Below are 27218 nucleotides of genomic sequence, written 5' to 3'. Positions count from 1 at the left end.
GAAAACAAACAAACAAACAAAAAACGCACAACAACAACAAAACAATCAACACCAACAACTAAATCATCCAGAAACACCACAACAACAGGAAAGCGCTATTTAGAACTCCAGTAAGTAGATCATGACCAGAAGCACGCAACACCAGCATTTGGCACTGCCTTGGTTGCTGAAGTAAAGCCGGGCATTGAGATTGACCAATATGCTGAGTAATGGTCCAGGACATTAATTCAAATCATGTAGCATATGTTTCTCTGTTCTCTGAGCTCCAGCATTCTGGAGCTCTGCAGGAGTTCATAACCCCAGAGCTATGAAAGCACGGAGGCAAGCTCTCAAACTGTATGTATGGGCATCCATCACTTGTTCCGGATGGCTGAGGAATATCGAATAGAAAACTGATGTAAACATCACCACTACCTGGAGAAGTCTTGAACTTTTAGTTACCAAGATCTTAGAGAGAGAGATACAACAGATCAAAATTCTGGCAGAAATCTTTCAACAGAAGCCTCATAAAAGATGACAGAATTTCTTAGATATTTGTGTGTTGCAAAGACAGCATGATAACTGGAGACATGAAACTACACCAAAGCCAAACAACAGAAAATTTTACTTGGCATTTTGAGTTTTTTACAACAGAACACCATAGTTGTTTTCTCGTCTCTAGGTTTGCAGCAGGTGTCATGATAAAGGCTACGTTATGGGAACAAAAAAACCCTTTGCCCCTTGCAAAAACAAGGTATTTCTCAATCCTCCTAGGGCTACTGAGGCATGTTATATAGAGTGCAGGTCAGCTTGAGAAAGACTACAGTAACCTAAAGTGAGAAGTCTCATGACCACCTTATGGTGGAGGATGCATACAAATCTATGACTTTACTTTTACTGTAGAAAAAGAAATAAATTTTATATGAAATTTAAAGGGATGTATGTATCTAAACTTGCTTACAAAATTTTAGACTAGTACCAAATTTTGCAGAGAATGAAAAACAGTTTATAGCCTCCACAGGAATATCGTTTACAGGAAGCAAGAAGCATTGGATTTTCTTCTGTTTGAAGGCACTTAACAGGAGAGAATTCTCCAGGTGAGAGGGCAACATAAGGTTTAGTGTCTTTGAACATGAATCAAACAGTTTGAAAGTACAATAAAAGTACCAGGTAATTACAGAGGCTTTTTTAGTCCCTTGCAGAGCAGAAAAGTGGGGGGAAAAAATACTAAACCCCATTCTTCACTGAATGCACAGGAATAATCTACATGTTGTCTTTTCAAGAAATAAAATTGGACTCCCTGAGGAAAGAAATCTCAAAGCCAATACTGGCATGGGAAATTGTGTGATTAAATCTCTTATCAAGAAAATATTAAATGAGTGGCATACAGTGAAGAATTTCTCTGATCAGCCAGGTTGCTGAGAGGAAGTGAAAAGGATGAGCACATGTGCTGCATAAACAAGATTGTGCCAAGGGTGCTGCTGAGGACCTCGTTTTTTGTATTACAGTCCTTGCATACAAGTATCCTCTTGTGAATGGACACACATACAAGTAATTAAAGAAGAATTCCGTCTTCTTTTCAGTAATGAACTTTTAAATTTTTTTCTTTTTCATGTTCTAACAATAGGTTCAGGTGTAAAAATCTATGAATACAGAATCAAAGAATCATTTGTTAATGACACAGCTTTGCAAAGCTAGAACAGAATCCCTTAATTCTGAATGAAATGTAAATGTAATTTGAAGACATGACAGGTCATATAGCCCCAAGAAAGAATATACTAGTACCAAAAGGCCAAGAGAAAGATCTTGATGCCACATCACAATTATATCTAACATTCTGGAAGGAAATTTTTCATTAATATCTCTTAAGAAACTTCAGCAGTTTCTAGAGCCGTTTCTTAAGTAATAAATTTAGTTGTCACTCCATACACTATAGTCAATTAAAAAAAATCTTAAGCAACAGTGAAAGTAACATGACTTATAAGTTTATACCCTTAAACAGTTAAATTTTGATTTTCAAAAAAAGGTGATTTGACCATCAAAATCAGGAATTTCCATAGTTTACAGAAGTGTCTAAATTAAAAATTGAGCACAAATTAATAATTTATTCTGTGAAGAAAAATAGCTAAATACATTTCTTAGTGGGAAAGTTTTTCTTCAGTTATGTATGTATGTTAATATTCATCAGTGTCTTCATTTTTAGAGTGGCATATTCACGCCATTTTCAATAACAGAGCACAAAACAATTAAACTCACAATGGTCACATTTGTAGAATGGTAAAAAACAGGACAGATAAAAACTGTTATGCATCTAACATTCATTTTCTAAGTAATTAAAAACCCCCCAAACATTACCTTTCTTTTCAAGGGACCTAAACGTGCTGATTTAGCATCTTGTGCTTTGTAAGTCAACCATAACGCACTGGCCACATGTTGAACAAAACAGACTGAATCACCGTACTTTATTTCTGGGACTCCCATTCCCTCAATGTCACGTTTAACATTAGAATCCTGCTTTTCTTTCATCTCCTAAGAAGATAAAATAAAAGTTGGCATTTAATCTCCATACTGAAACAGGATAAACCATTGAATTCCACACTGAATCACAGTCCAACATTGAACAATTTTTATGCTACTCCCATTGTTAAGATACAGCTAAAATTTAATGTAGTTTCTGTTTCTATCAAATTAATTAGATTCTGAGTTTAATCATATCAAATTTTAAGCATAGTTTTCAATGAAACAAGAAAAATCAAGTCAAATCCATTAGCGTGTAAAAATGTATCTATATATTAAAAACCCTTTAAATATTTAACTTAATAACTGAGTTACAGATGTAATTAGAATCTCAGTTTAGTAGAGCCTGTAGAATTCTATATTACTAATTTTTTTTCAGATTTTAGATTAAATATGGAAATGAAAAATTAGCAGAAACATATTTCGAAGTTTAGTTAGGTTTTTTGAATGCTAAAGATTTTTTTGCTTATAAATAGTATATGCAAATAAAAACCTCCCTTGGAATGATGCCTCTGTATTGCAACAACCAGCAAAGGAGAAAATATTAATTTGGCTTTTACACTTAGTTTACTTTTGTATTTCTTAATCTTCTTCTATACATACATATATTTTTTTTTACATTTATCCTCTTTGGAAGAGAAATTCATTACTTTCAAATATCTTTTAAAGACATTGCTCAATGCTTGGCTGAAATGCCCAGTACAATTTTTAAACCAAACCTATTTCTTAAATCCATTATTCTTCATTCATAAGCGGATGATTTAACTCTCCAGCACAAAAGCAAGTGTATTTTTCTTTAAAATAAAACAGTTTTCCTTTCAAAACTGAATTCGGGAATAAGAGCAGAATTATGCAGCAAACTCTGTAATACCAAATGATGGATGCATGAGTGTGATTGATCAAAAAAACTCCAAGTAAACAGGGTAACTAGATGAAATCATTTTTCTATGACTTTGAATGCTCTAATGGACTTAACCTTGACTCTATGTAGTTGCTTATTTGTTAGACATTGGTATACAGTTTACATTATTATATGTGTAACAGGTTTTCTTAATTCATTTTAGTTTACTGAATGTTTTACATCTGTGGAGCAAAAAAGTTCTATCTTAACTATGCTAATCTACTTTCATGGAATTTAGCTATCACATTTCAATAACAACTTTAGTTGAAACAGACATCATTACAATGCCAAGGTGAAGTAGAATGAAATTAAAATATGTTCCTTGGGGATACCATTACAATATCAAGACTATGGGGAAATCATGTCACATCACATTTATGCAGGCTGCATATCACATACAGATAAACACAAACTCTTTGAATACACATTTATGGTGAGGCCATTAAATTAAACATACAAATAAATAGCAGTTAATTATTGGGCTTTACATAGCACACTGAGGATTAAAATGCTTTTCTCAAATATTACATCTGCATCAAGAATCAAGCATCAATGAAAATTTCAGTGAGGAAAATCATCATAATGTGGCAACAAGTAATCCTAATTAAGTTACTGTTTTGAAAAACTGAGTGATATTGATCCTTTCTAATGACCCTAAACATAAAGAAAAAAACAAGATTTCTTGAATTTCAGAAACAAAGCTTCAGAATGATTTTGGGGGCCTGAAGGCTGTTCTCACTTTAAGCAATACAGCATAAATTCCTCTTCATGATGTTTTGCTTTTTGCACTCTGTCCAGTTTCTCTAGGATTTCAGCCAAGTCATTTGATAGCAGTGTGCAAAGACAAGGTGTATTTTCTAACAGCTGAAAAGTATATACAGATAAAGATTATCAGGGAAAGGGGAAAAAAATATCTCTTATCTAGATATTTGAGATGTCTTAACAGCAAAATATCAAAAAACTGTCTCCTTCAAAACACTTTCTTCACAACCTATTCTCAGTTTAAATCCCTCAGGCCATGAATGAATCAAGTTGAGGAAAACAAATCACATCATTGTTCTGGAAGATGGCAAAGGCAAAATAACAGTAACAAAAAAAAAAAAAAAAAAAAAGAAAGAAGGAATGAACAAAGGAACTTGAGGACAAAGCCATCAAAAAATAAATTTTCTTAAGATATTTAATAAATCAGAACAATTACAAGATTTAGAAAATGATATAATTCATAGAATCATAGATTCCTTTGTGACAGAAGGAAGGTAAGGAATGGCAATGTGAACAGGACAAATAAACCCAGCTTTCTTTACAATGATTTTTTAGTTGTCTTGTAAAAATTCAGTAGAGAAAACAACCCCTGGTACTTTAAGGACTTGTTTACATAGCACTAAAAATAGCAAAACAACATCACTGTTGAACTCTTATTAAATCTCACCTATGAGAGCTAATTAAGTAGTATTTTCTGGTGTGGCACACTCTCATTGCGTTAAAATTACCGTCATAGGCTACCCCAGTTTTACAGAAGAAAAAGATGAAAGTTCTACAACTGTAAGTGCAGAGGACTGATACAACGAGCTTACGTATCTTGCTAGTGGGATTACTGTACTCTGTATACATTTCTGTATTCATTTCTACACTCCAAATATGCAAGAAAAAAGAAGTTATTTTAATTTTACCTTCTGCTTTCTCCTCTCATATAAAATAAGCAGAAAAAGAATAGCTTAATGCTATATTTGAAATGTAGTGCTTAGTGGGAAATGATAATTTAAAATATGAACATACAAATAAATACTTGAACTTTTAGAGGCAATTGTAGGTAAAGGACTTTGTAATACCTCTCATCTTATTCCAACCACAAATTAAACTTTATGATTGCTATTACGACATCCTAATGCCACGTTGAGCCTTAAGATAGCTACATGCTGGCAGTAATATCAAAATGATATCAAATCCTTCTGCATGAGTCATCTGTGACTTTTGAATGTGTCAAAATGTTACTTAATCAGACTGCATCAATAATTTCTTCATTGTCAATTGTATCTACCATCATGAAAATAAAATATGAAATATCCAATATTAATTCTGGGCTACAACAATTTTTAAACAAACATTTTTTTTTTAAATGGTCTTATACTTCACTGTGTTTATTCTCAAAGAAATTTATAAGCAGAACCAAGGTTCTGCTCAGCAGAGTATACTGAGCCAAGCACTGTGCTAGAATGACAACAACCCATTTCAAAATAGGATTCCATCTGCTGCCGGGAAACTGCTGCCTCTGGTCACAAGGCATCACAGACAGAACTGTTGCCTTAAAATACAAAGGCTGACATTTTAAAACTGCAAAAAGTAATCTCCATATTAAACCCAACAAAAAGCATCGTTCGTGGGTTTTCCATCAATTTCTGATGCTGGTGAGCTTAGTTTACAGTAAGTTGCAGTAAAAAGACATATATTGCATGTTTTTTTCACTACAACCAGCACCATAATGTTCTCTTAGCACATTCTTTCACTTTTTTGAAAGCTCCCTTCTATTCTTACTTATGTAAGGACATACTGGGAAAAACTCTGATCTTTATTTTATAATTTAAAAGATCTATTTCAATTTCCAGGGTTACCGTGAAAAAAAAAAAAAGTGAAAGTAAATACATGGTGAATGCAATCACAGGTTTTGAAAAGCGAGGAGCACACAAGACTGCTGAAGTGGTATGTAACAATACTGAGGAGGAAGGAAGGTGTGCTTCTTCCACAAGAGGTACTCTATAGCAAGTATTGAAAAAACTTGAAGTCATGTGTTACAGGGTCCTGGAAAGCATTGGGGATTTGGTACACTCCACATAGCTTTGCCTACTGGCAAAGATTATCTCTTTTCTACATAAAAACCTTTTTGCTGGCTTCCAAACTGGAAAGAATATCTAAATTCAGAAATGTTTTATTTCCTTTTGGATACTCCACAGCAACGTATGTTCTGATTAATCTGTTCTGAATTCAGTGTTGACCCCACATGGAGCAGAAGGCTGGACTAGATGATTTCCCAAGGTCCTTTCCAATCAGAATTATTCTATTATTCAAAGGGGCAGAAGTGCGGTAAACAACCAGATATTCCAGTACCCTATTTTTAAGGACCTGTACACAGCTAGATAGGAAGGTATTAGACAGTTATATTGAAATTTCCCTTAATTCATGCCATATTAAGGTCTTTGGAAACACTAAAGTCTGTACCCATGGGCCAGTGCAGCTCTCACCTGCCCAGACAACAAATGACTATTCTTACTCTTGACACAGGCAAAATAAAATTTATAACCCATTGTGAGTTCAAAATATGCTTTTCTATGTAAGACAGAACGAAGCCTAGGATGATGAGATGCTGAGATTCTATTTAATACAAAAATGTGCATTAACAACTATAACATGTCCAAACACAGTAGAAGAGATGAATACATTACACAGTAATTATTTACTTCTTCATAATTAATTACCACTGTACTTCAACTTAGTCATTTTGGTGACTGTAAAACATTTCACTTATGTGCCTTTGAGGCACACCTTAAAAAAAGTGTAAAAAAATAAGATTATGTTTATTCAATGTAACAGGAATTAATATATAGGAGTATACATACATAAATGTAAAATTTATATACTTAAAATCTATACATTTATATGTATAGTTTAAAATATGAGAAACAGCAGGACAGCCAGTGTCCAATTAGGCAGTGAGTACATAATAGGAATTTGAACACAAACTAGTAACTGTGGCATTCCTGGCACATTTGCTGTCCTTACCAGGGTACCATGATTTGCCAAAATGGGAAAAAAATTATGGCTGTAATAAATGCCCCTGCACAAAAATCATACTTACTATCTACACTACGTAGTGTTTTCACTGAAGAAAGAATCAAAAACTATTTGGTGGAGTATCTAGCAATCTAAGGAAACTTCTTATAGTTCTTCATTATTTTGATTGGTTAAAATAAAAATTCTCAGCATAACGTATGCAGTCACACTGATAAAATAAACATTGTTATTTTCAACATACTAAAAAGTATTTGCTTTATTATACTAATAAAGGTCTACCATCTGTCAAGACCTTTACTGCTAGATTTTATCAAATATATATCTAACTTTAAAGATTCTTTTTCACTGCCCTCCAAGGATCATACAGCATTCTGAATTACATGGGACGTTTAACCTCTCATAGTTAATAAAAATGTTTATCATAGCAGCTATGGCAATTATTTGTAAGTCATATCATGAAAGCATGTAAAAACTTTTTGTCATCTTTGGCGTAAAAATCTTTCACTTTCTGGAAAATAGTTATGAATTTTGCCTATCTCCATAATTATTCTCCATTCTCTCTTGCACTGTTTTTCTGAGCTGGAAATGATGAAAAAGCTAGTGATATGCAGTTAGAAGCTCACTAAAGAGCACAGTTTGAAAACATATGGTTTAGAAATCACTGACTACATTTTCCTTGCAATTCACCTATCAACACACTGCAGAAAGAATAGCAAGGGCAGAATTTTGCCCAACTGAACTGAATTATGACAGTTAGACCTGGAATTAATAACATTCTGATTAGATTCTGTCCAACTAAAATTATTCTATAATGATTAAAGCATTCATATTGAACCTCTGTATCTTGCACTGCATTAGTTTTCCATCTTTTTTCATCTTTTTTTTTTTTTTTTTTTTTTTAATTTACTCTAAAATTTAGTCATCATTGTTACTCTTGACTCAGGTTGCTTATCTTTGTATTTAAATGCATAATCACAGAATGACTGGCTTGGAAGGGATCTCTGGAGATCATCTATTCCAACCCACAAATAATCCCTGTCAATTGTTTCAATTTAGAAATTACCAATAACTTTTTAAGTCATTGAACCAACTCAAATCATGTATTTGAGTGCTCCACATTCAAGACAAACTTGCATTGATGTTATTTACCTTTGATGCTCTAAAACAAAAAGCAGTAGATTTTGTGTCTGACTTTTCTCTGTCTACCATTGCAAGTCCTTCATCTTCACTCAAAGCCAAGTATCTTCCTGTTGTAATATGTCGAAGACGGAAAGGTTGTCCCCATCTGATGTTACTTCCGCTCCAGCTTAACATGAGAAACCAGAAAATAATTTATGAAGCAGGCAAAAATAGTAATTCTATTTTGGGCTTTGAAGGATGCTCAGAGAAGAAAAAAAAAAAAAAAAAAAGGTGAAATATATATTATATATATATTCATTTTTGCTTTTGATTTCAATATTTGCATTAAAACAGATGCAAAACTGTTAACATATTTGCAAAGGGAACCCTGGAAAGAAGCATACCTTTAATATTCTTATTTCTATACCCTCTCTCTGTTTTATTAAGGTGTTACATAAGTTGTCCATAAAAAACCCACGTTTTTCTAAAAAATACTGAAGTGTAAATTAACTACATTTCAGCTGACTGCCTAAAGAAACTAATTAAACCTAAGCAAGGACTCAGCATTCCAAAGAACTATTCTACATCCCTGTAAGTTATGAGAGTGTTTCATCTGCAATCATAAACACACCAAGAGTAAAGTACATGGTTCAGAAGGCCAAAGTTAAAACATGTATACCCTTATGGTGCTATATTCTGATTTCCACCATGCTTCTAGACTTCTGAGTGAAAACTAGGAAATCTCAATAACGATGCTTCCCAACGAGCAAGAAATAAAGAAAAGGGAGTAGGAGGCCAGCATAGATGAGTAATGAACTCCATTCAAAACTCAGGTGGAAGACAGACGTTTATGAAATATGGAAAAAGAGACGGGCCACTTGGGAGGAACATAAGGTGGCTGTTAGAGTATGCAGGGATGCAACAAGGAAGGCGAAGCTCCACTGGGAAGCAAATCTGGCCATGGGTGTCAAGGACAACAAGAAGATCTTCTTCAAGTACATCAACAACAAAAGGAAGGTTAGGGAAAATGTAGGTCCGCTGCTGAATGAGGAGGGTGCACTAGTGACAGATCATACAAAGAGTTACTGAATGCCTTCTTTGCTTACATCTTTACTTCCAAGACCAGCCTGCAGGAATCCCAGACCCTGGAGGTAAGAAAGATAGTCTGGCAAAAGAAAGACTTTCCCTTGGTTGAGGATGATCAGGTTAGAGATTGTGTATACAAACTGGACAGCCACAAATCCATGGGCCCCATTGGTAGGCACTCACGAATGCTGAGAGAGTTGGCAGATGTTATTGCTAAGCTGCTCTCCATCATCTTTAAAAAGTCCTGGAGAACAGGAGAGCAACCTGAGGACTGGAGCACAGCCAACATCACTCCAGCCTTCAAAAAGAGCAAGAAGGATGACCCAAGAAACTACAGGCCAGTCAACCTCACCTCCATCCCTGGAAAGGTGAGAGAACAACTCATTATGGATGTCATCTCCAAGCATGTGGAGGAAAAGGTCATCAGGAGTAGTCACAGAATCATAGAATGTTAGGGATTGGAAGGGACCTCAAAAGATCATCTAGTCCAATCCCCCTGCCGCAGCAGGAACACCTAGATCAGATTATATAGAAATGTGTCCAGGTGGGTTTTGAATGTCTCCAGAGAAGGAGACTCCACAACCTCCCTGGGCAGCCTGTTCCAGTGTTCTGTCACCCTCACTGAGAAGAAGTTTCTTCTCAAATTTAAGTGGAACCTCTTGTATTCCAGTTCGAATGCATTACCCCTTGTCCTACTATTGGTTGTCACCAAGAAGAGCCTGGCTCCATCCTCCTGACACTCACCCTTTATATATTTATAAACATTGATAAGGTCACCCTTCAGTCTCCTCCAAACTAAAGAGACCCAGCTCCCTCAGCCTTTCCTCATAAGGGAGGTGCTCCACTCCCTTAATCATCTTTGTTGCTCTGCTCTAGACTCTCTCCAGCAGTTCTCTGTCCTTCTGGAACTGAGGGGTCTGGAACTGGAAACAATATTCCAGGTGCAGTCTCACCAGGGCAGAGTAGAGGGGAAGGAGAACCTCTAACCTACTAACCACACCCCTTCTAATACAGTATCACAGTATGTTTGGGATTGGAAGGGACCTCAAAAGATCATCTAGTCCAATCCCCCTGCTGGAGCAGGAACGCCTAGGTGAGGTCGCACAGGAACATGTCCAGGTGGCTCTTGAATGTCTCCAGAGAAGGAGACTCGACAACCCCCCTGGGCAGCCTGTTCCAGTGTTCTGTCACCCTTACTGAGAAGAAGTTTTTTCTCAAATTTAAGTGGAACCTCTTGTGTTCCAGCTTGATCCCATTACCCCTTGTCCTATTATTGTTTGCCACTGAGAAGAGCCTGGCTCCATCCTCATGGCACTCACCCTTTATATATTTATAAACATTAATAAGGTCACCTCTCAGTCTTCTCTTCTCCAAACTAAAGAGACCCAGCTCCCGCAGCCTTTCCTCATAAGGCAGGTGCTCCACTCCCTTAATCATCTTTGTTGCCCTGTGCTGGACCCTCTCCAGCAGTTAGCTGTCCTTCTTGAACTGAGGACTCAAGAACTGGACACAATATTCCAGACGCGGTCTCACCAGGGCAGAGTAGAGGGGATGCCATTGGCCTTATTGGCCACAAGGACACAGTGCTGGCTCATGGTCATCCTGCTGTCCACAAGTACCCCCAGGTCCCTTTCCCCTAAACTGCTCTCTAATAGGTCATTCCCCAATTTATACTGGAACCTGGAGTTGTTCCTACCCAGATGCAATACTCTACATTTTCCCTTGTTATATTTCATTAAATTTTTCCCCACCCGACTCTCCAGCCTGTCCAGGTCTCGCTGGATGGCAGCACAGCCTTCTGGCGTGTCAGCCACTCCTCCCAGTTTGGTGTCATCAGCAAACTTGCTGATAGTGCACTCTAGTCCCTCATCCAAATCATTGATGAATATATTGAATAATACCGGCCCCAGTATTGACCCTTGAGGCACTTCGCTATCTATGGGCCTCCAACTGGACTCTGCCCCATTGACCAGGACTCTCTGGCTTCTTTCCTTCAGCCAGTTCACAGTCCACCTCACTAACCAATCATCCAGACGGCACTCCCTCAGTTTAGCTGTAAGGATGCTGTGGGAGACTGTGTCATATGCTTTACTGAAGTCAAGGTAGACCACATCCACTGCTCTGCCATCATCTATCCACCTCGTTATGTCTTCATAAAAGGCTATGAGGTTGGTCAAGCATGACTTCCCCTTGGTGAAGCCACGCTGACTGCCCCGAATGATCCTCTTATCCTTGATATGCCTTGACATTGTGCCAAGGATAAGTTGTTCCATCACTTTCCCAGGGATGGAGGTGAGGCTGACTGGTCTACAGTTACCCAGGTCTTCCTTGCCCTTTTTGAAGACTAGAGTGACATTTGCTTTCCTCCAGACCTCAGACACCTCTCCCATTTCCCAAGACTTGGCAAAGATCATGGAGAGTGGTCTAGCAATGACCTCAGTCAGCTCCCTCAGCACTCATGGGTGCATCTCATCCAGACCCATGGATTTATGGATGTCCAGATTGCCCAATCCTCCCTAACCCAGTCCTCATCAACCGAGGCAAACTCCTCCATTGTCCTGACTTCCTCTGAGACCTTGGGGGTACAGGGCTCCTCAGGACAGCCTCCGGCAGAGTAGACAGAGACAAAGAAGGCATTCAGTAACTCTGCCTTCTCTGTATCTTCTGTCACTAGGGTGCCCACCTCGTTCATCAGTGGGCCTACATTGCCTCTGGTGTTAATTTTATCTGCCACATAATTGAAAAAGCTCTTTCTGTTGTCCTTGACCCCTCTCACCAGGCTTAATTCTAAGGAGGCCTTAGCCTTCCTAGTTGCCTCCCTACACCCTCTGACAACAGCCTTATATTCTTCCCAAGTGGCCAGCCCCTCCTTCCATTATCTATAAACTCCCTTCTTCCACTTGAGCTTACCCAGCAGTTCCCTGTTTAACCACACAGGTCTCCTGGCTCCCTTCCTTGACTTACTACGTGTTGGGATGCTCTGATATTGAGCCTGGTAGAAGCAGTCCCTGAACACTAACCAACTATCTTGGGCCCCTTTACCTTCAAGCAGCCTTGCCCATGGGATTTCCCCTAGCAATTGTTTGAAAAGGCCGAAGTTTGCTCTGCTGAAGTCGAGGGTTGCAATTCTGCTTGCTGTTCTGTTCCTGCCACACAAGATCCTGAACTCCACCATTTCATGGCTGCTGCAACCAAGGCAGCCTTCAATCTTTACTGCTTCAACCAGACTCTCCTTGTTAGTGAGGATGAGGTTCAGCAGTGCTCCTCTCTTAGTCGGGTCCTCCACCATTTGTATCAGAAAGTTATCATCAATGCACTGGAGGAACCTCCTAGACTGTGGCTGGCTGGCTGAGTAGTCTTTCCAGCAAACATCAGGGAATTTAAAATCCCCCACAACAACCAGGGCCTGTGACTGTGAGGCTGCCCTCAGCTGTCTGTAGATGGCTTCATCAGCTTCCTAACCCTGATCTGGTGGCCTGTAATAGACACCCACAACAGTATCACCCCTGCCAGCCTGCCCCTTAATTCTCACCCATAGACTCTCAACTTACTCCTCATCCGTGCCTCTCAACTCCTCCTCATCCTATACTACAATACATTGTAGTTGCTCCCTCTTCAACCTGTTCACCAATGACCTGGATGAAGAGACTAAGTGCACCCTGAGCAAGTTTGCTGATGATACCAAACTAGGTGGAAGGGCCAACACACCAGAAAGCTGCACTGTCATTCAGTGTGACCTGGACAGGCTGGAGGACTGGGTGGAGAAGAACCTGATGAAATTCAATGAAGGCAAGTGTAGGGTCCTGCACCTAGGAAGGAATAGCCCCAGGCACCAGCATAGATTAGGGATGGACCTGCTGGAAAGCAGCTCTGCAGAGAAGGACCTGGAAGTTCTGGTGGACAACAAGTTGACCATGAGCCAGCAATGTGCCCTTGTGGCAAATACGTGTTCAAATACTGACATTCCCTGTATGCTTCTATCTTGGTATATTACTTTTTTATTATTGACACTGAACATACTAACATGTATCAGATACCAGGACAAATATATTACCCATGTGTGAGAGTCATTCTGAAGATGGAGCAGTATTTGCCTGAACATGGCCATCAGGAACCGAGAGAATTGAGGCCCTGACAGAAAGAACGCATGGACGCTTGGAGAGAGGCCTGAGGAGAAGCATTGTGTTGCACTGGCTTCTCCAATACGGGGGGGCTGCTGCTCACAATGGCTGCTGTATGAACTTCGCCTACTGCTTCAGCCAAACCAGCCCCGCCTCCTGAAAGTTATTGTTATGAGGGTCTCTTCGACCCAGGGACAATAGCTGCTGTCCAGAAGATGTGTTCTCACCTGCAGCCTCAGTCACACCTGTTCCCCATCTGCTCCCCCAAACAATGCCCAATGAAAAGGAGCATGCTCAGAAGCTCGCCAAGGGTCCTGAGGTCACCCAATAGACCAGAGAAAGACCCCTGAATGCTGGACACGTAAGCGTTGGCAAAAGTAAGCGTGAATCTTTCGAGCCTGCACAGTACAAGCCTGGGTTATGAAATCTAGGCGGAGACTGGCCTCAAACAATGGGAGTGAGGCGGGGTGAAGAAATGTAAGAGATGACTCCTGAATGGACACTGTGGAGATCTGCCCACCAGAGGATCCCAAACCACAACAAAGGACTGGTAGGACTCTACAGGACTGGAGACCAGAGGGACGCCTCTGAAGCTCTACTGGTGGTAACGCATCCTTATTTCTCATCTTTACTTTCACTTTTTCCACATTTCTTTTCCCTTTTCTTTTCTTACTCTCTCTCCCAATCTCGTGCCGCTTTACCGGCAAATTAACAAAGTAACACTGTTTGATTGAATCATAACCCCTTGGCTTTTTGGTTGCCTTAATTTTGCGCTCTGAGATCAAGGTAAATGAACCATCACGAGTCCATCACCGAGCGTGACACCATGTTATGCCTTAAGGGTCTGTAACAATCAAATTGCTGTTAACAAAACAAGAGTTGCTAACAAAAAAATTCAAGAAATATCAGTACCTTATTCGAAGGGGTTCTACTCTCCACAAAGACCTTGCTCGAATGCCAGCTCCTCCAGTTTCATAAAGTACTTTCCTATAGAAAACATCCAAAAGATCATCCTCTTGTGCTTATTTGTGCTACACACCTGTATAGAATTCACTGCTTCTTCCCAGCTAAACAGATGGGGTTCAACAGACACATGATTCATACTCATCAGTGAGAGCATGATACACAATGTAAATTACTCATGCTCTTAAATACATATAAACACAATATTAAAATAAATATACAACAGTATCATACAGTAATGATTATCGTCATGAATATGACATGAGAGACACCATTCTTAGAGTAACTTTAACATTCTGATTAAAAGACAAAGTGGTGGTGACAAAGTAAAAGTTTTGTATTACAATCCTTACAAAACAGATAATGCAGGTAAAATTATGTATTAGCTTTAGGAAACTCAGAGTAATAAAAAAAAAAAAAAAGGAAGTGGAGAGATTCAGCCTTTAATACCATCTAATTTTCGTGAATTACTGGTTGGGGATTAGTGACATGTTTTATTGCTGAAACTAGCATTCTACTCAATAGTCAAATACAAACAAATACAATCTACGGTGAATTAGTCCTGTTCACAAGAATATATATAAGAAAGTTTTTCATCTTTCAGTAATTATTCGTGTCTTGTCATTCAAACACCAGAATTTGTATAACCTTTCTCATATATAGTGGATATCAGAAATACAATGGATAGTAGGCAAGGTCAGCAATAAAACAATTTATGATTAATTTTCTTCTCAGCAGGTCTCATCTTCTTGTAATCACATCACTGTCTAATTAAAGATAGCAGTAGAGTGTTTAACCTAATCTCAGATTCAATCGACAGTCAACGATCTATTTCTTTTTTGAAAGAAGGAAATGTATAAAAATGCACCACCACTTACTTGTGCTGTGAATCATTCTGATCTGTAGATGGAATTGTCAAACACTCATCGTGTCCATGGAAAAAACGTACTACATGCCCACCAAGAAGATATCCTGTAGAAGAAGCATGTTTACTTATTAGCTTAAACATTGAGAATATGGACAAGTCCTGTGAGGAGCAGCAGAGGGAAATGGGGGTGTTTAGCCTGAAGAAAAGAAGACTGAGGAGAGACCTTCTCCCTCTCTACAACTATTCTACAACTGTTCTAGTGGAGAAGAAACTTTTTCTCAGTGAGGGTAACAGAACACTCGAACAGGCTGCCCAGGGGGACTGTGGAGTCTCCTTCTCTGGAGTCATTCAAAACCCACCTGGACACATTTCTGTGTAACCTGATCTAGGTGTTCCTGCTCCAGCAGGGGGATTGGACTAGATGATCTTTTGAGGTCTCTTTCAATCCCTAACACTGTGATTCTGTGAACTACCTGAAAGGAGGTAACATGGAGGGTGTTAGTCTGTTCTCTCAAGTAGCAAGTGATAGAACTAGAGAAGATGGCCTCATGTTGCACCATAGGAGGTTTAGATTGGATATTTGGAAAAATTTCCGCACAGAAAGAGTTGTGAAGCAGTGGAACAGGCTGCTTAGGGAAGCGGTTGAATCACCATCTTTGTAGGTATTTAAAAGACGCATAGATGAGGTTCTCAGGGACATAGATTAGAGGTGGACTTTGCAGTGTTAACAGTCAGACTTGATAATCTGAAAGGTCTTTTCTAACAAAAATGATTCTATGAAAATAATGCCACCCCACCTCTCCACTCTAAATGTTAAAAATTCAAAAGACCAAGCTGATATCTGTTTTTTAAACTTTCCCTCATAACTGAAATTAAACAAGAACAAATTTGGTATGACAACATGTTATTTTTAGTATATTTTTCACTTTAAAATATTTCTTCTGAAAATGAAGACAAAAAGAAAGCAATCTCTTAACACATAAAAGTCAGGATTCTGGGATAGAAAAGGAAAATAAAAACTTCTGCAACAACTTATGTTTTGAAATTTGAATGCTTTAGGTAAAAGCCAAATCAAGCATATATTACCACAGTTTTCTCCCCTCTTAATACAATTTAAATGTTCTGAACACAAAATAATTTGGTGAGTTCATCAGTTTGTTCTGACTTTTATAATATGTCAAAATCAAAAGTGCAAAGCAGCAGCAGGAGACAGAGGACAGGAAAACATGTAGCATTTCTGAATATTAAGCTTAATGGAAGCTAACTTTCCAACCCATTTAACAAAAATACTACGGGTCAAAGCCAGGGACTTTGCCTCACAGAAAAAGATAAAAGAAAAAAATGGTGTAGGAAGAAAATGATTCATCAGACCCTCAGTTCAAACTGTTCTGACCTTGGAAGTGAAATTAATGCCTTTTAAAAAACAAACACGCATAAAGGATGAAGGGTAGAAAGAAACTTTCCACTATGCATCTGATTCAATATAAATTTGTAAATTAGGAAAACAGTAACTGGCAATTATCCTGTACTAAATTAATATAAAGGTCAAAGCAAAGAAAGAATGTGAAAAAAAAAGATATTTTCCTGATGTCCGCAGTCATCAAAAGTACTTCAAACATCCAATTTTAGACTGAGAAAATGCCACTTTTTCAGTCTGTCCATTCTACTTGACCCAGGCTGCTAAATCATTTGACATAAGATCATCCCTCCTGTAAATCGTTCTGGGAAGAATATATAGAGCTAAATCTAAGCCTGACACACAGAAAACACACAGAAAACCTACTTTTCTGCTTATCTGGCCCTATTTTTTTGGTTATGCAATTTTGGATTCTTTGCCCAATTCTAACCTAAACAGTACAAGGTTTCCAAGTACAGCAAAGAGCCACTAAGGTGATTAAGGGGCCAGTGCATCTCACACATGAGGAAAGGTTGAAAGAAATCGGACTGTTTGACCTAGAGAAGAAAAGGCTCAGGGGGAATCTCATCAGTGTCAAGAAGATGAAGTCAGACTGTCTTCAGTGCTGCCCGGTGAGAGGGCCAGAGGCACTGGGCACAAGCTGAAACACAGGACATTCCCTCTGAACATCAGGAAACACATTTTCACCATGAGGGTGCCTGAGCACTGGCTCAGGTTCCCCAGAAAGGTTGTGGAGTCTCCTTCCTTGGAGATATCCAAAAGCTGTCTAAACGTAATCCTAGGAAACCTGTTCTAGGTGTCCCTGCTTGTAGGCAGGTGATTAGACCAGGTCCCTTCCAACCTCAACCACTTTGTGATTCTGTAAGCACTTAGGAAATTTAGCTGCCAAATCCCTGTCATTACAGAAATCTAAAATATACCACTGATTTTCCATCATCTTTGTGTAGCTCATTATGTTTGTCATCTGTCACAAGTTTTCAGTTTTACTATAGGACGGGTTTTCTGTTTGCTTGGTTTTGTTTTACCTGTGAAACCTAAGAACGCAGGGACTTTTCCAGAGTTAACCTCTATTCTGTTTATGACCCCTGACAGCAGGGGACCAGACAACCATTTGTAAATATAGGGATCCAGCATAATAAATGTCTTGAACCACAAAGTAATCAGAAAGTATTACGAGGAAAATCCATATCCCATATGTTCTTATGTACCTACAATCACTCTGAGACAAGTTTCTCATGGGCCAGTGCACAAGAACACTTTGGGATGCTGATTTAAACCACCTGGGGTTAGAAGGGCCCAACCACAGTTCAGATAAGCTTAGTGACCATTAGTCTTTAGCACCAGGGTAGTCTACTGCTGTCGAGACTTAGTATAGCTGATCCCAGGGAAATGCAATGTCTCTTTCACGTCCCTTATAGCTCTATTTTTTCCCACAGTCCAGTATATTACTACAGCATAAGCGATTAGTTTTAGGGCCAAGTGGTACAAAATGATACTGACTTAAAGACATTTACTATTTGTCAATGTGGAGGGCTGACACTTTGAACAGAGAACAGCAGAGGTACAATGATTGTTACGACAGTGTTAATGACAAAGTATGGCACTGAAATAAGGAGCAAGATTGAGTGGATGAGCCTCTCATCACAAGACATTTCTCAAACATGGCTGTAAAGTGCAGTCAAGTACTTAGAAAGAAATCCTCAACCTGTGGTGTGGGTTTTAAGGCTGATTAAGAGGATGTATTTAGGGAGCTCATTTTCATTGACTATTACAGAGACAATAAAGAAGCATGGCTGTGAGATCCAGAAAGAATGTTTAGCGAATATCCTTAAAAAACACAACTAAGAGAATGAAACAGGAAATATGAGAAACCTGCTTTCCATTTTGCATGTAGTTTGATCTCTCTTCTGTTATTTCTGTTACGTGGTGATTAAAAATCCCATATAAAATCTATTAAGTTTACTGGCTTTTAATTATTCTGCAGTCCCTACTCCCCCAAATTAGACTGAAGACAAAAACCATACCTGTTCTCTGCTTCTTGTGCAGATTTTCATGCTCTGCTGTTCTAAAGTTACAGAATGTATTTAGCTTTTCTCCAGTTAATCCAGCTAACACATCTGTATTTCCTCATTTTCCCTTCTGCTATTCTTCTCTTCTATGCTCATTTTCTTTATTTTCATTAAAATCTTTGGTTTGACATTGTGAGAATTTTTGTTTTCATTTTCACTCTTTATGAAATACAGTACAAAGTCATCTAAAGTATATACATTTCTAAAAAAAATAAATTGGCAAACCTTCAGTAATATTGCTCCCTGAGCACGTAGGATGTACATTCCATAGTGTCTGCATAAAGGAGGCATCCACCTGAATACTTCCATTTGACATGGAGAGATGCTGAAATAAGATGACAATAGCAGAAAAGGGTGAAATTCATGCACTTAAAAATATTCAGTGTATTAATTTCTTAACAAAATAAAAATACATAATAAATATACAAATTATTCTTTAAAAATTAGTAGTGACTTGCTTCTAAAATGAACATTTTTCTAAATCTAACCAGCAGACTCCAGCTGCGGCTTAGAAATCTTTCAGAGTTACAGAAATAAAAACTTCTCAAGATGACGAATGCTGAAGCACACCTTGGGACAAAGGCATGGAAACAGTCGCGTTCTAAGGGGGGTGGAAATCTTTTACCGAGAAAAATAAGTGCATTACAACCAGGCATTATTTCTTAGATTAGAAAAAATTTCACAAGAACCCCAACCATTTTCCACAACTCCTCACAGCACTTTGTCTTTTCCCATCATGTCTCCACTTGCTAAACAAACAAACCTACCAGGTATCTTTCAGAGGACACACTGACCAGGATAAGATCATCACCTATTCGAACTTTTTCGCCTTCTGACCTTTGTTTAGAAGCAGGGTGTATTGTCCACCAGCATGCCTCGCCTAAAGGACAGAAATGTTTATCAATAAAGGCTACATAAAACAGACAACTCTCAATAAATATAAGGATATCTTTATACAACATTGAAATAACATAATAAAGAATTGTGTCTTATAAGACATTCACCTTATAAAACCACCTCATTTGTCTTTTCAATCCATTCAAATTTTTTTCTTTTAAACTTTTTGTCAACCAATCTTTGTCATCACTGAAGCTGATATTTCTCTTCTCATGTTTGTGGGGTTTTTTTAAAGCAACTAACCAGTTACAAAACACTGCTCAGAACTGCCTTCCCTTCAGATTCCCTTCACTGACAGTAAATTGCTGACAGCTACCTCAGTCTTAATTATCACCATTTGTGTCTTCTTTTGCTTAACATTCGTAACTAATTAACAACCTTCTGTATCATTTCCACTCTAAGCTACATTTATATTTTAGATTACAGAATTTTGATACAAATACTCCATAATTTTACAATATTGCCACACTACAAGTATCAGCACTACAGACCATAGGACTGCAGGATAGCCAGGCCTTAGGGTGAGAATCATAGAACACTTCCTACACATTAAATACAAGATTACAGATAACTTTGCATGCACACATACACTCTGATTCTGGGAAGATTACCTAATTCATTCCACAATTTCGCACCCTTAGGGGTTTAGTTAAGACCCTGAAGAAAATTAGTTGAATACAGTTTTCTCACTGGGCAATGCAATGTGGGAGAAAACTAAACAAAGGCAAAATTGGTAGCATAAGACAGAGCACAAAAATCTGTTTGATCAACTAAGAAATCTCATGTAAAACCACCTGAAAAGAAAATTTGAAAATTATGAATCTAATTATAAAGAAGACAATAAAGTTGCATCCTTAAGAATAGAAGTGTAAAGTGCTAAATTTTAAAAAGAGAATAAATTTAAATATCCAGTGGCTTTTCACTCAGTACCTGCTAGTTGAAGAATAGTTTCTACAGCTGAAATTGATTCAATAGGACAGTTTAATAGGTGACAGAGCAGTGCAAGGGGAAGCGATATTATGGTGTTCAGTTTATGAGGTTTACAAGCATGCAGTAGTTATAAAAATCCTCTGTGCAGAAAGACAACTAAGAATTCCTTATATGTCTTGCTTTTTATATCTTACTTATGTGTATGAGAATTTTTTTGTATATGTACAGTTAAACAAATACCAATATAAGACAACTGCAGATATTCATTACAAAACCTCATGAGCACAAACACATGAACAATAAGTCTGAAAAACACTATAAAATTATTTCACTGAAACTATTTTCAGAGAGATACCACACATACATTTCTTTTATCAACATGCCTAAAGAAAACAGTCTCCCTCTAAGGCAGCAACCAAAGATATAATCAAGTAACAGGCTGCTAATATCTATCTGAGACCATCTTCTGTATGGCTACAAACTTCACTCATTCCAAACAGGTCATGCAGATAATCAGTCACCTGGAGAGGAAGTTTCAAAGATCATCCACAAACATTTTAACATCTACATTGGCAGTGCCTCTCCATCATTGATTAGCCTATTTTGATTTTAATTTATTTTCAAAATAATGGAAAAAACAATAGAAAGCACAGCATGATAATACTACTGGAGTGTCTTAATTTGAAGCTTCACATTAATGAGGTATGTACAAAGGTATTTAGATTTTCCCTCCGAGGTGTATATTTGGGCCTGGGTACTACAGGGTCACCTGTTACTTTCTGATGAGTACTCATCACCGTAAGTAACCATTAACACTATGTATACAGTAGCATTTAATCCTGTTTGTGGCTTTTTGTAGCTGAGTTGCTTTTAAATTCATTTAACGCAGCTCCAAGTGGCATCTCATAATTAATGGAAGAACAAGTTTGTCGGTTTTTTTTTCCCTCTGGTTCTGTGTGCAGCACTGTTACAGGTGTTGCTTCTAGAAATTATTAATTTTTTTGTCATTTCTTGTTTGTGTCATATCTGTTCCACTCTGTTCCATTATTATTTTGATCCATTTTATGCTTTAATTTTTCTTCTGTTCTTCTAGCAATGTGCTCATTACTTTTTTTTTCCCATTTTCCTGCATTAAAAGTTGCATACTTCTTTTGTTGCATGGTTACAATGTATACTGTGAATGCACCAATATATGGTTTTTGCACACTTTAAGTCTATTGAAATCACCAAACCATACAAGTAGAAAACAAATGCATCATTATTTTATTCAACAGAATTTTTTTACTATTATCACTAGTATTATTACAGTTGTAGCAACTCAGTTTGATTGCCAGGGACTCTCACATTCTTACACAAAATCAGTTAATTTACTGAAAGTCAGCAGTGTTGACAGCTATAATCTACTTTCAGTCATCTTATTTCTAATGAACACATACACTTGACATTCATAAGCATAGAGTGCTATTAATGCCAACGCCTCTTCTAAAAACAGAAATGTGTGACACATTTTCCCTCAAAACCAGCTTGCCCTACCTGCTGCATTTTCTCGTAGTCCCACATCAAATGCAAGTTTATCTGTCTGGGATCTCGATGATGTTAAACATGTCAAATACTGCAAAACAGAGAAGTTATTGAAAACAAAACCCAACAGTATACCTTACACATACACCAAATTAATACCTGCATATTATTCCATCTTGCTATCAGCCTGTACTAATTTTCTTCTACCTAGTTAAGCATGATATTATTTGTATACAGGCTTTTCCTCACTTTAAAGCATCAAAATCCCTTTCCACTTCAGCACATATTTCTCTGTGCAATTTAGCTTCTAACTTAAAAAGTTTCGCATAGTTCATCAGATAGGAACAGGCAAACGTCTTATTACAGCGTTACTGAAACAAGTTTGCTTCATGAAAATATAAGAAACATACTAAAAGGCTGTAATCAGACTTGCAACTCTGGCATATCAAGGCAACTATAATTTGTACGGTTCATAAACATAAGTAACAGTGTTTAAAGACTAATGTAGAATTTTCTAGTACAGCCTCCTATTAGGTATACTTGTATGGGCCCTAATAAGTCAAAGATCCAGAACAGTTAAAATTTTCCAGTTGTACAATGTAGTGAAACACCATCTATACAAGGTAGCCTGAAGATAGCATGTTTCTGGGTATAGGCACTGGGATGTTAAAAGAAACAACTTATAAAAATGTACTGGAAAAAATAACACACATCACAACAAGTTCATTTGTGACAGTAGCAACTTGCTAATGGAATTATCATTAAAATTGATTCCTTATGGACACGAACAATCTGTGGCTAAAGGAGCTTTTCAGCTGCACTTCTGAGTGAAACGAATTGAAGAATCTGAACTATAACATAAGGGCCACTTCCATTGTGTTGAAATTCCATAAGCTATTTAATTTTTATCTAGTGCAGAAAGAGAAATTAGAACACTCTTCCAAATCTATTTATATTTTTATTTTGACAAGAAGATGTTTATTTGAGCTTCTTGTTACATATTCTGTGCAAGTGCTCTTTCACTTACCATTTCACTAAATGAATGACGAAGTAGTATAGCATGGCCATACAGCAGGGTTCTGTGACCACCCCCTTGAGCTGCCTACCAAACATGAAAGAGAACGTCAGAACTCCACTGCACTGTGTGGACTATGATCAGAATTGTGTAACAACATGAAGAGCTACTACAGTTCAAGTAATAGGTGTAAATTCTCAAGCAAATTACGAAATGGGCAAACTCTGGGCAAAAATCTTAATAATGAAGTAGCTACAGCAATAGCCACATATCTGCCAAAGGAATAAATGTTGCTCTTGATCAAAGACTCTTATTGTGACCTAATTTTTATTATAATTAATTAAAACACAGCATTTACAAGATGATGTTTTAAATTAAACTATACTACTTACCTTTCTTATAAACTTCTCAGATGCATTAAAACAAACAAAAAAATAAAATAAGTGTGTGTATATATATAGACATATACAAATTGAAATCTGAAAGAGGAAAAACACACCTATTGCCCAGAATAGTGTAAGCACACACTAAGGATTATCTACTTGCTGGGGTTAATGTTAAGTATTTACCAGATTACTTAAAACAACTGCATCCATAATTTGAACCAAGCTAAGTTATAAATTTCAAATAAGGAAATTTATGATAAGATTAGGGAGAGGCAAACCAGGATTTTCCATATGTTTCCTTTAGAGAATTTAATACACATCATTTTGTTCCTTTTGTTGACCAGAAGAAACTGAATTCCAAGGGAATGATCTTAACAAGAAAGTTACCTATGGAACAACCAACAATCAACAACCTTGATAGGTTTTCAAGTCTGCCTCTCTCAGCCTTTTTCTGCATCTATAATTTTATTTCCTCGTTATTTATAAATAGCAAGCCTATTCAAACTTAAACATATAATATGATCAAGAAATTAAATTATTTGTTTATTGTGGTGCCTTCCACAGAAACTAAGATTTTTAAATATTTTTTTGGATCCTCTATCCCAGATTATACAAAGCACTTTTTCAGGAAAGTGATCTCCAAATTTTGCACAATTAAACATATCACAATTAATGTCAATACTAATTATACTATGGTGGGTAACATGATACTTCATTTTTTCTCTCAGTCCAGATCATACTGAGTTGCTGATTTAAGAACATCTAACTTCTCACAGAATTGCTTGAAACTGTTCTGACACACACAGAGCTTTTATTTTTCCAATTAAAAGAGCATTTACTTTATGGTTGTCTTGTTTCAGGTGTATTTAAGCAAGGATTAAATATGAAAGACAATTCCCCAAAATATAACTTTAGAACACGGATTGTTTCCAGTACATTACATATTGCTTGAAAGGACTGCCTTTAAGATAATTCTTCTCCTTGGATTCATGTGGAAGGGACCAAGATAACTAAAGGCAATTCCAGGAACACAAATATTGGTTATACACATGTAGGCAAATGGTTTTGCACTCTATGAATAATTAATGAATTAAATTACTAATTAGGTCACTCGGTTTATAAGCTGTGCACAACTGTTCTACAGAAAGCCAACTTAGAATACATTAAGCTGAAGAAACTACTACATTCTGTAGCTCAACATATAGAATACTTAGTACTAATTCAAGAATTAGAAAATAAATGTTATTTGCCCAAACAGAAGGAATAAAAATCTAAAAGCAATTTAGCAGAGGTCTGTTATTTCAACTACAATAAATTAAAAATCTGACTAGCTAATAACAATGACAATAACATATAGGGATTTGGGCCCTGGTTATACTGGAACTTAATGCTCTTAACAGATCATTAACAGGCTTATGTAATTATATGTAATAAATTTTACTAAGAAATTTCTCAGAATTATATGGATATTGTGTATAACCTCTTTCACAAGAAGTTCAATATAATTATGTAAAATTTCTCAGTATAACCACTAGCAAACTGAAAAAAACAAAACAAAACAAAACAAACAAACAAACAAAAACCCCACAAACAAAAAACAAATAACTCATAACAATTTTTGGACCCACACAGAAAATATGTTAGATTATTGGAAAAAATTGGAGACAAATATAAGATAGTTATTGCTGGTCATTTAAAGAATATGGCATACCTTTAGATAACATTATAAAAGGCTGATCAGACACAATACATTAAAAAATTTCAAGAGCTCCTCCAAAATATGTAATTAAAAAGTTTTCCTGGGATTGTACTAAAAAAAAAAGAAGAAAACACTAAACTGCATGCACAGTATATGAAATTAATTTATTACTGCTTGGGGAAGAGAACCAGAAAAACTTCAGATAACAGTGGACATAATACTTCTTTAGTAGATTCCAACTTATTTTTAATCAATAAGGAAAACCTCAACAACAAAATAAACTGTAATTACAGACAGGTTATCAGAGGAAAATTATATTTAACCAATTTGTAACAAATATCTGCATGCTGAAAACAAGCAATAAATCAGCTCATGCTATTTTTTTTACTGAAAGTTTTTAAGTGATTCACTTCGAATTTTAAGGCCCATTTTAAAAAAAAAAAAAAAAAAAAAAAAAAAAGGAGGCAACAAATCCCCAAAATCAAATAAGCTAAATAAGCTATGGTCTTCCTCTAGAAAAATCTGAAACAGCAGAACTCTATTCCAAACTAAATTTAATATAGAAAGCACACCATTTCATGGAATGACAGACTGGTGGAACTAATAGAAGAGCAATGTTAATTATATGAGGCCAAATTCTATTCTTAGTAATGCCTTTGTAGTGAGAACAGAATGTAAAGGAACATTTTAAGATGTGCATTCCAACATTCCATGGTGTCATTTGTCTCTACATGTGTAATAACTATTAAAAGTCAGCATTTTGTATTATTCATCTCAAAACCAGCTTCTTCTGAAATCTTATTTAGAAATTACTTATTATCACACCAATTAGGTTTCATGGTGGTAACAACAGTGCCTCATAATACAAAACATTTAACTTGATTGGTAGCTATGACACATCTCAAAACAGAATAAGTTAATTGTAACTTTAAAAATATCCCATCTATCTTACCAACAGCCTGTTGACAAAACCTAATTAAGAGTCCACCTTCTCTGAATGTAACAAATCCTTACGGTTCAGAAAGTTTCTTGCATTATTGTGCAGGCTTTCATTTTTTATTTCATCCTTGCTATTTATATGAACTATCGTGTTCTTGTTACAATTTCACCAACGGATGGTACTCAGCTTCAAAATAAATGAGGGCAAGGTAGTTTTGAAATAAATAAGGCACGATAGACTACATTTTCTTTTTTAGTGTCCGCTGTTCCCAAAGCAACAGAATGATCACTTTTACTGAAGAGATTATTTGTCCTCTACTGCCAATCCCAAATATAAATATTCATACATTACTAGTAATCTCAGATTAAATCCTTTGGCTCCATTTTGGGGTGAATATTTTGAAAATACTAAAATTTATGTTATTGCTTAGGAGTCCTAAAAGTGTTTAAATTAATCTTACTTTCCCCTAGCAAATACTTTTTTCATAAAGAGTTTCATTTTCTAGAAAGCAATATAATTGCAAAAATAAAAAATTACACTCTAAACTGGAGAAAACAATGGAAAACAAGAGGTCAATAACCATGAGGTCTGAAAACTCTATGTGCCAAGGCTGACATCACAAGATCGGGGGTGACAGAGCAGAAATCCAGCTTTCCTGAGGTGTGCCAGGACATGGGCCAGTTAACGTAAAGATCTGTAGTGCAGAGTAAGCCTGTATAATTGTGATTATCCTGCCGCTAAATGACAGAGAAAAATAAGGTTCTTGTACTTCTCAAAAAAGTAAAAATGAAGGAAGAATTTAACACCTGTGATTCAAACAGCAGCACGTGATGCAAAAATGTTAACTGAAACACCAAAGGTTTTATGACTATAAATAATAGTGTCTTTCTATTGCACATATCTCATGCCCATGCAATCTAAACAAAAAAGACGGCTACAAGAATGACAAATTAATATGGAATTAAACCAAAGAGTGATAATAAGACATCAGTTTATTTCCCTAT

The 27218-nt window shown here is 36.8% G+C and overlaps 1 protein-coding gene across 1 annotated transcript in view; it reads right to left on the bottom strand.

Annotated features, from left to right (window-relative positions):
- RYR3 (ryanodine receptor 3) overlaps positions 1–27218 on the bottom strand; it is a gene marked incomplete at both ends in the record, with an annotated part of 242982 nt that overhangs the window by 155846 nt on the left and 59918 nt on the right. Inside the window, 8 exons of the mRNA XM_080345568.1 lie at positions 2335–2508; positions 8333–8489; positions 14422–14496; positions 15351–15444; positions 19052–19151; positions 19594–19706; positions 22187–22265; positions 23202–23276. Of these exons, the coding sequence (XP_080201694.1) occupies positions 2335–2508; positions 8333–8489; positions 14422–14496; positions 15351–15444; positions 19052–19151; positions 19594–19706; positions 22187–22265; positions 23202–23276 (867 nt within the window). The remainder of the gene's footprint in view (positions 1–2334; positions 2509–8332; positions 8490–14421; positions 14497–15350; positions 15445–19051; positions 19152–19593; positions 19707–22186; positions 22266–23201; positions 23277–27218) is intronic.

The sequence above is a fragment of the Nesoenas mayeri genome (assembly GCF_963082525.1).
Source record: "Nesoenas mayeri genome assembly, chromosome: 5".
Taxonomy (NCBI): Eukaryota; Metazoa; Chordata; class Aves; order Columbiformes; family Columbidae; genus Nesoenas; species Nesoenas mayeri.
Note: the sequence above shows the minus strand (reverse complement) of the source record. Positions and strands in the feature narration are given on the sequence as shown.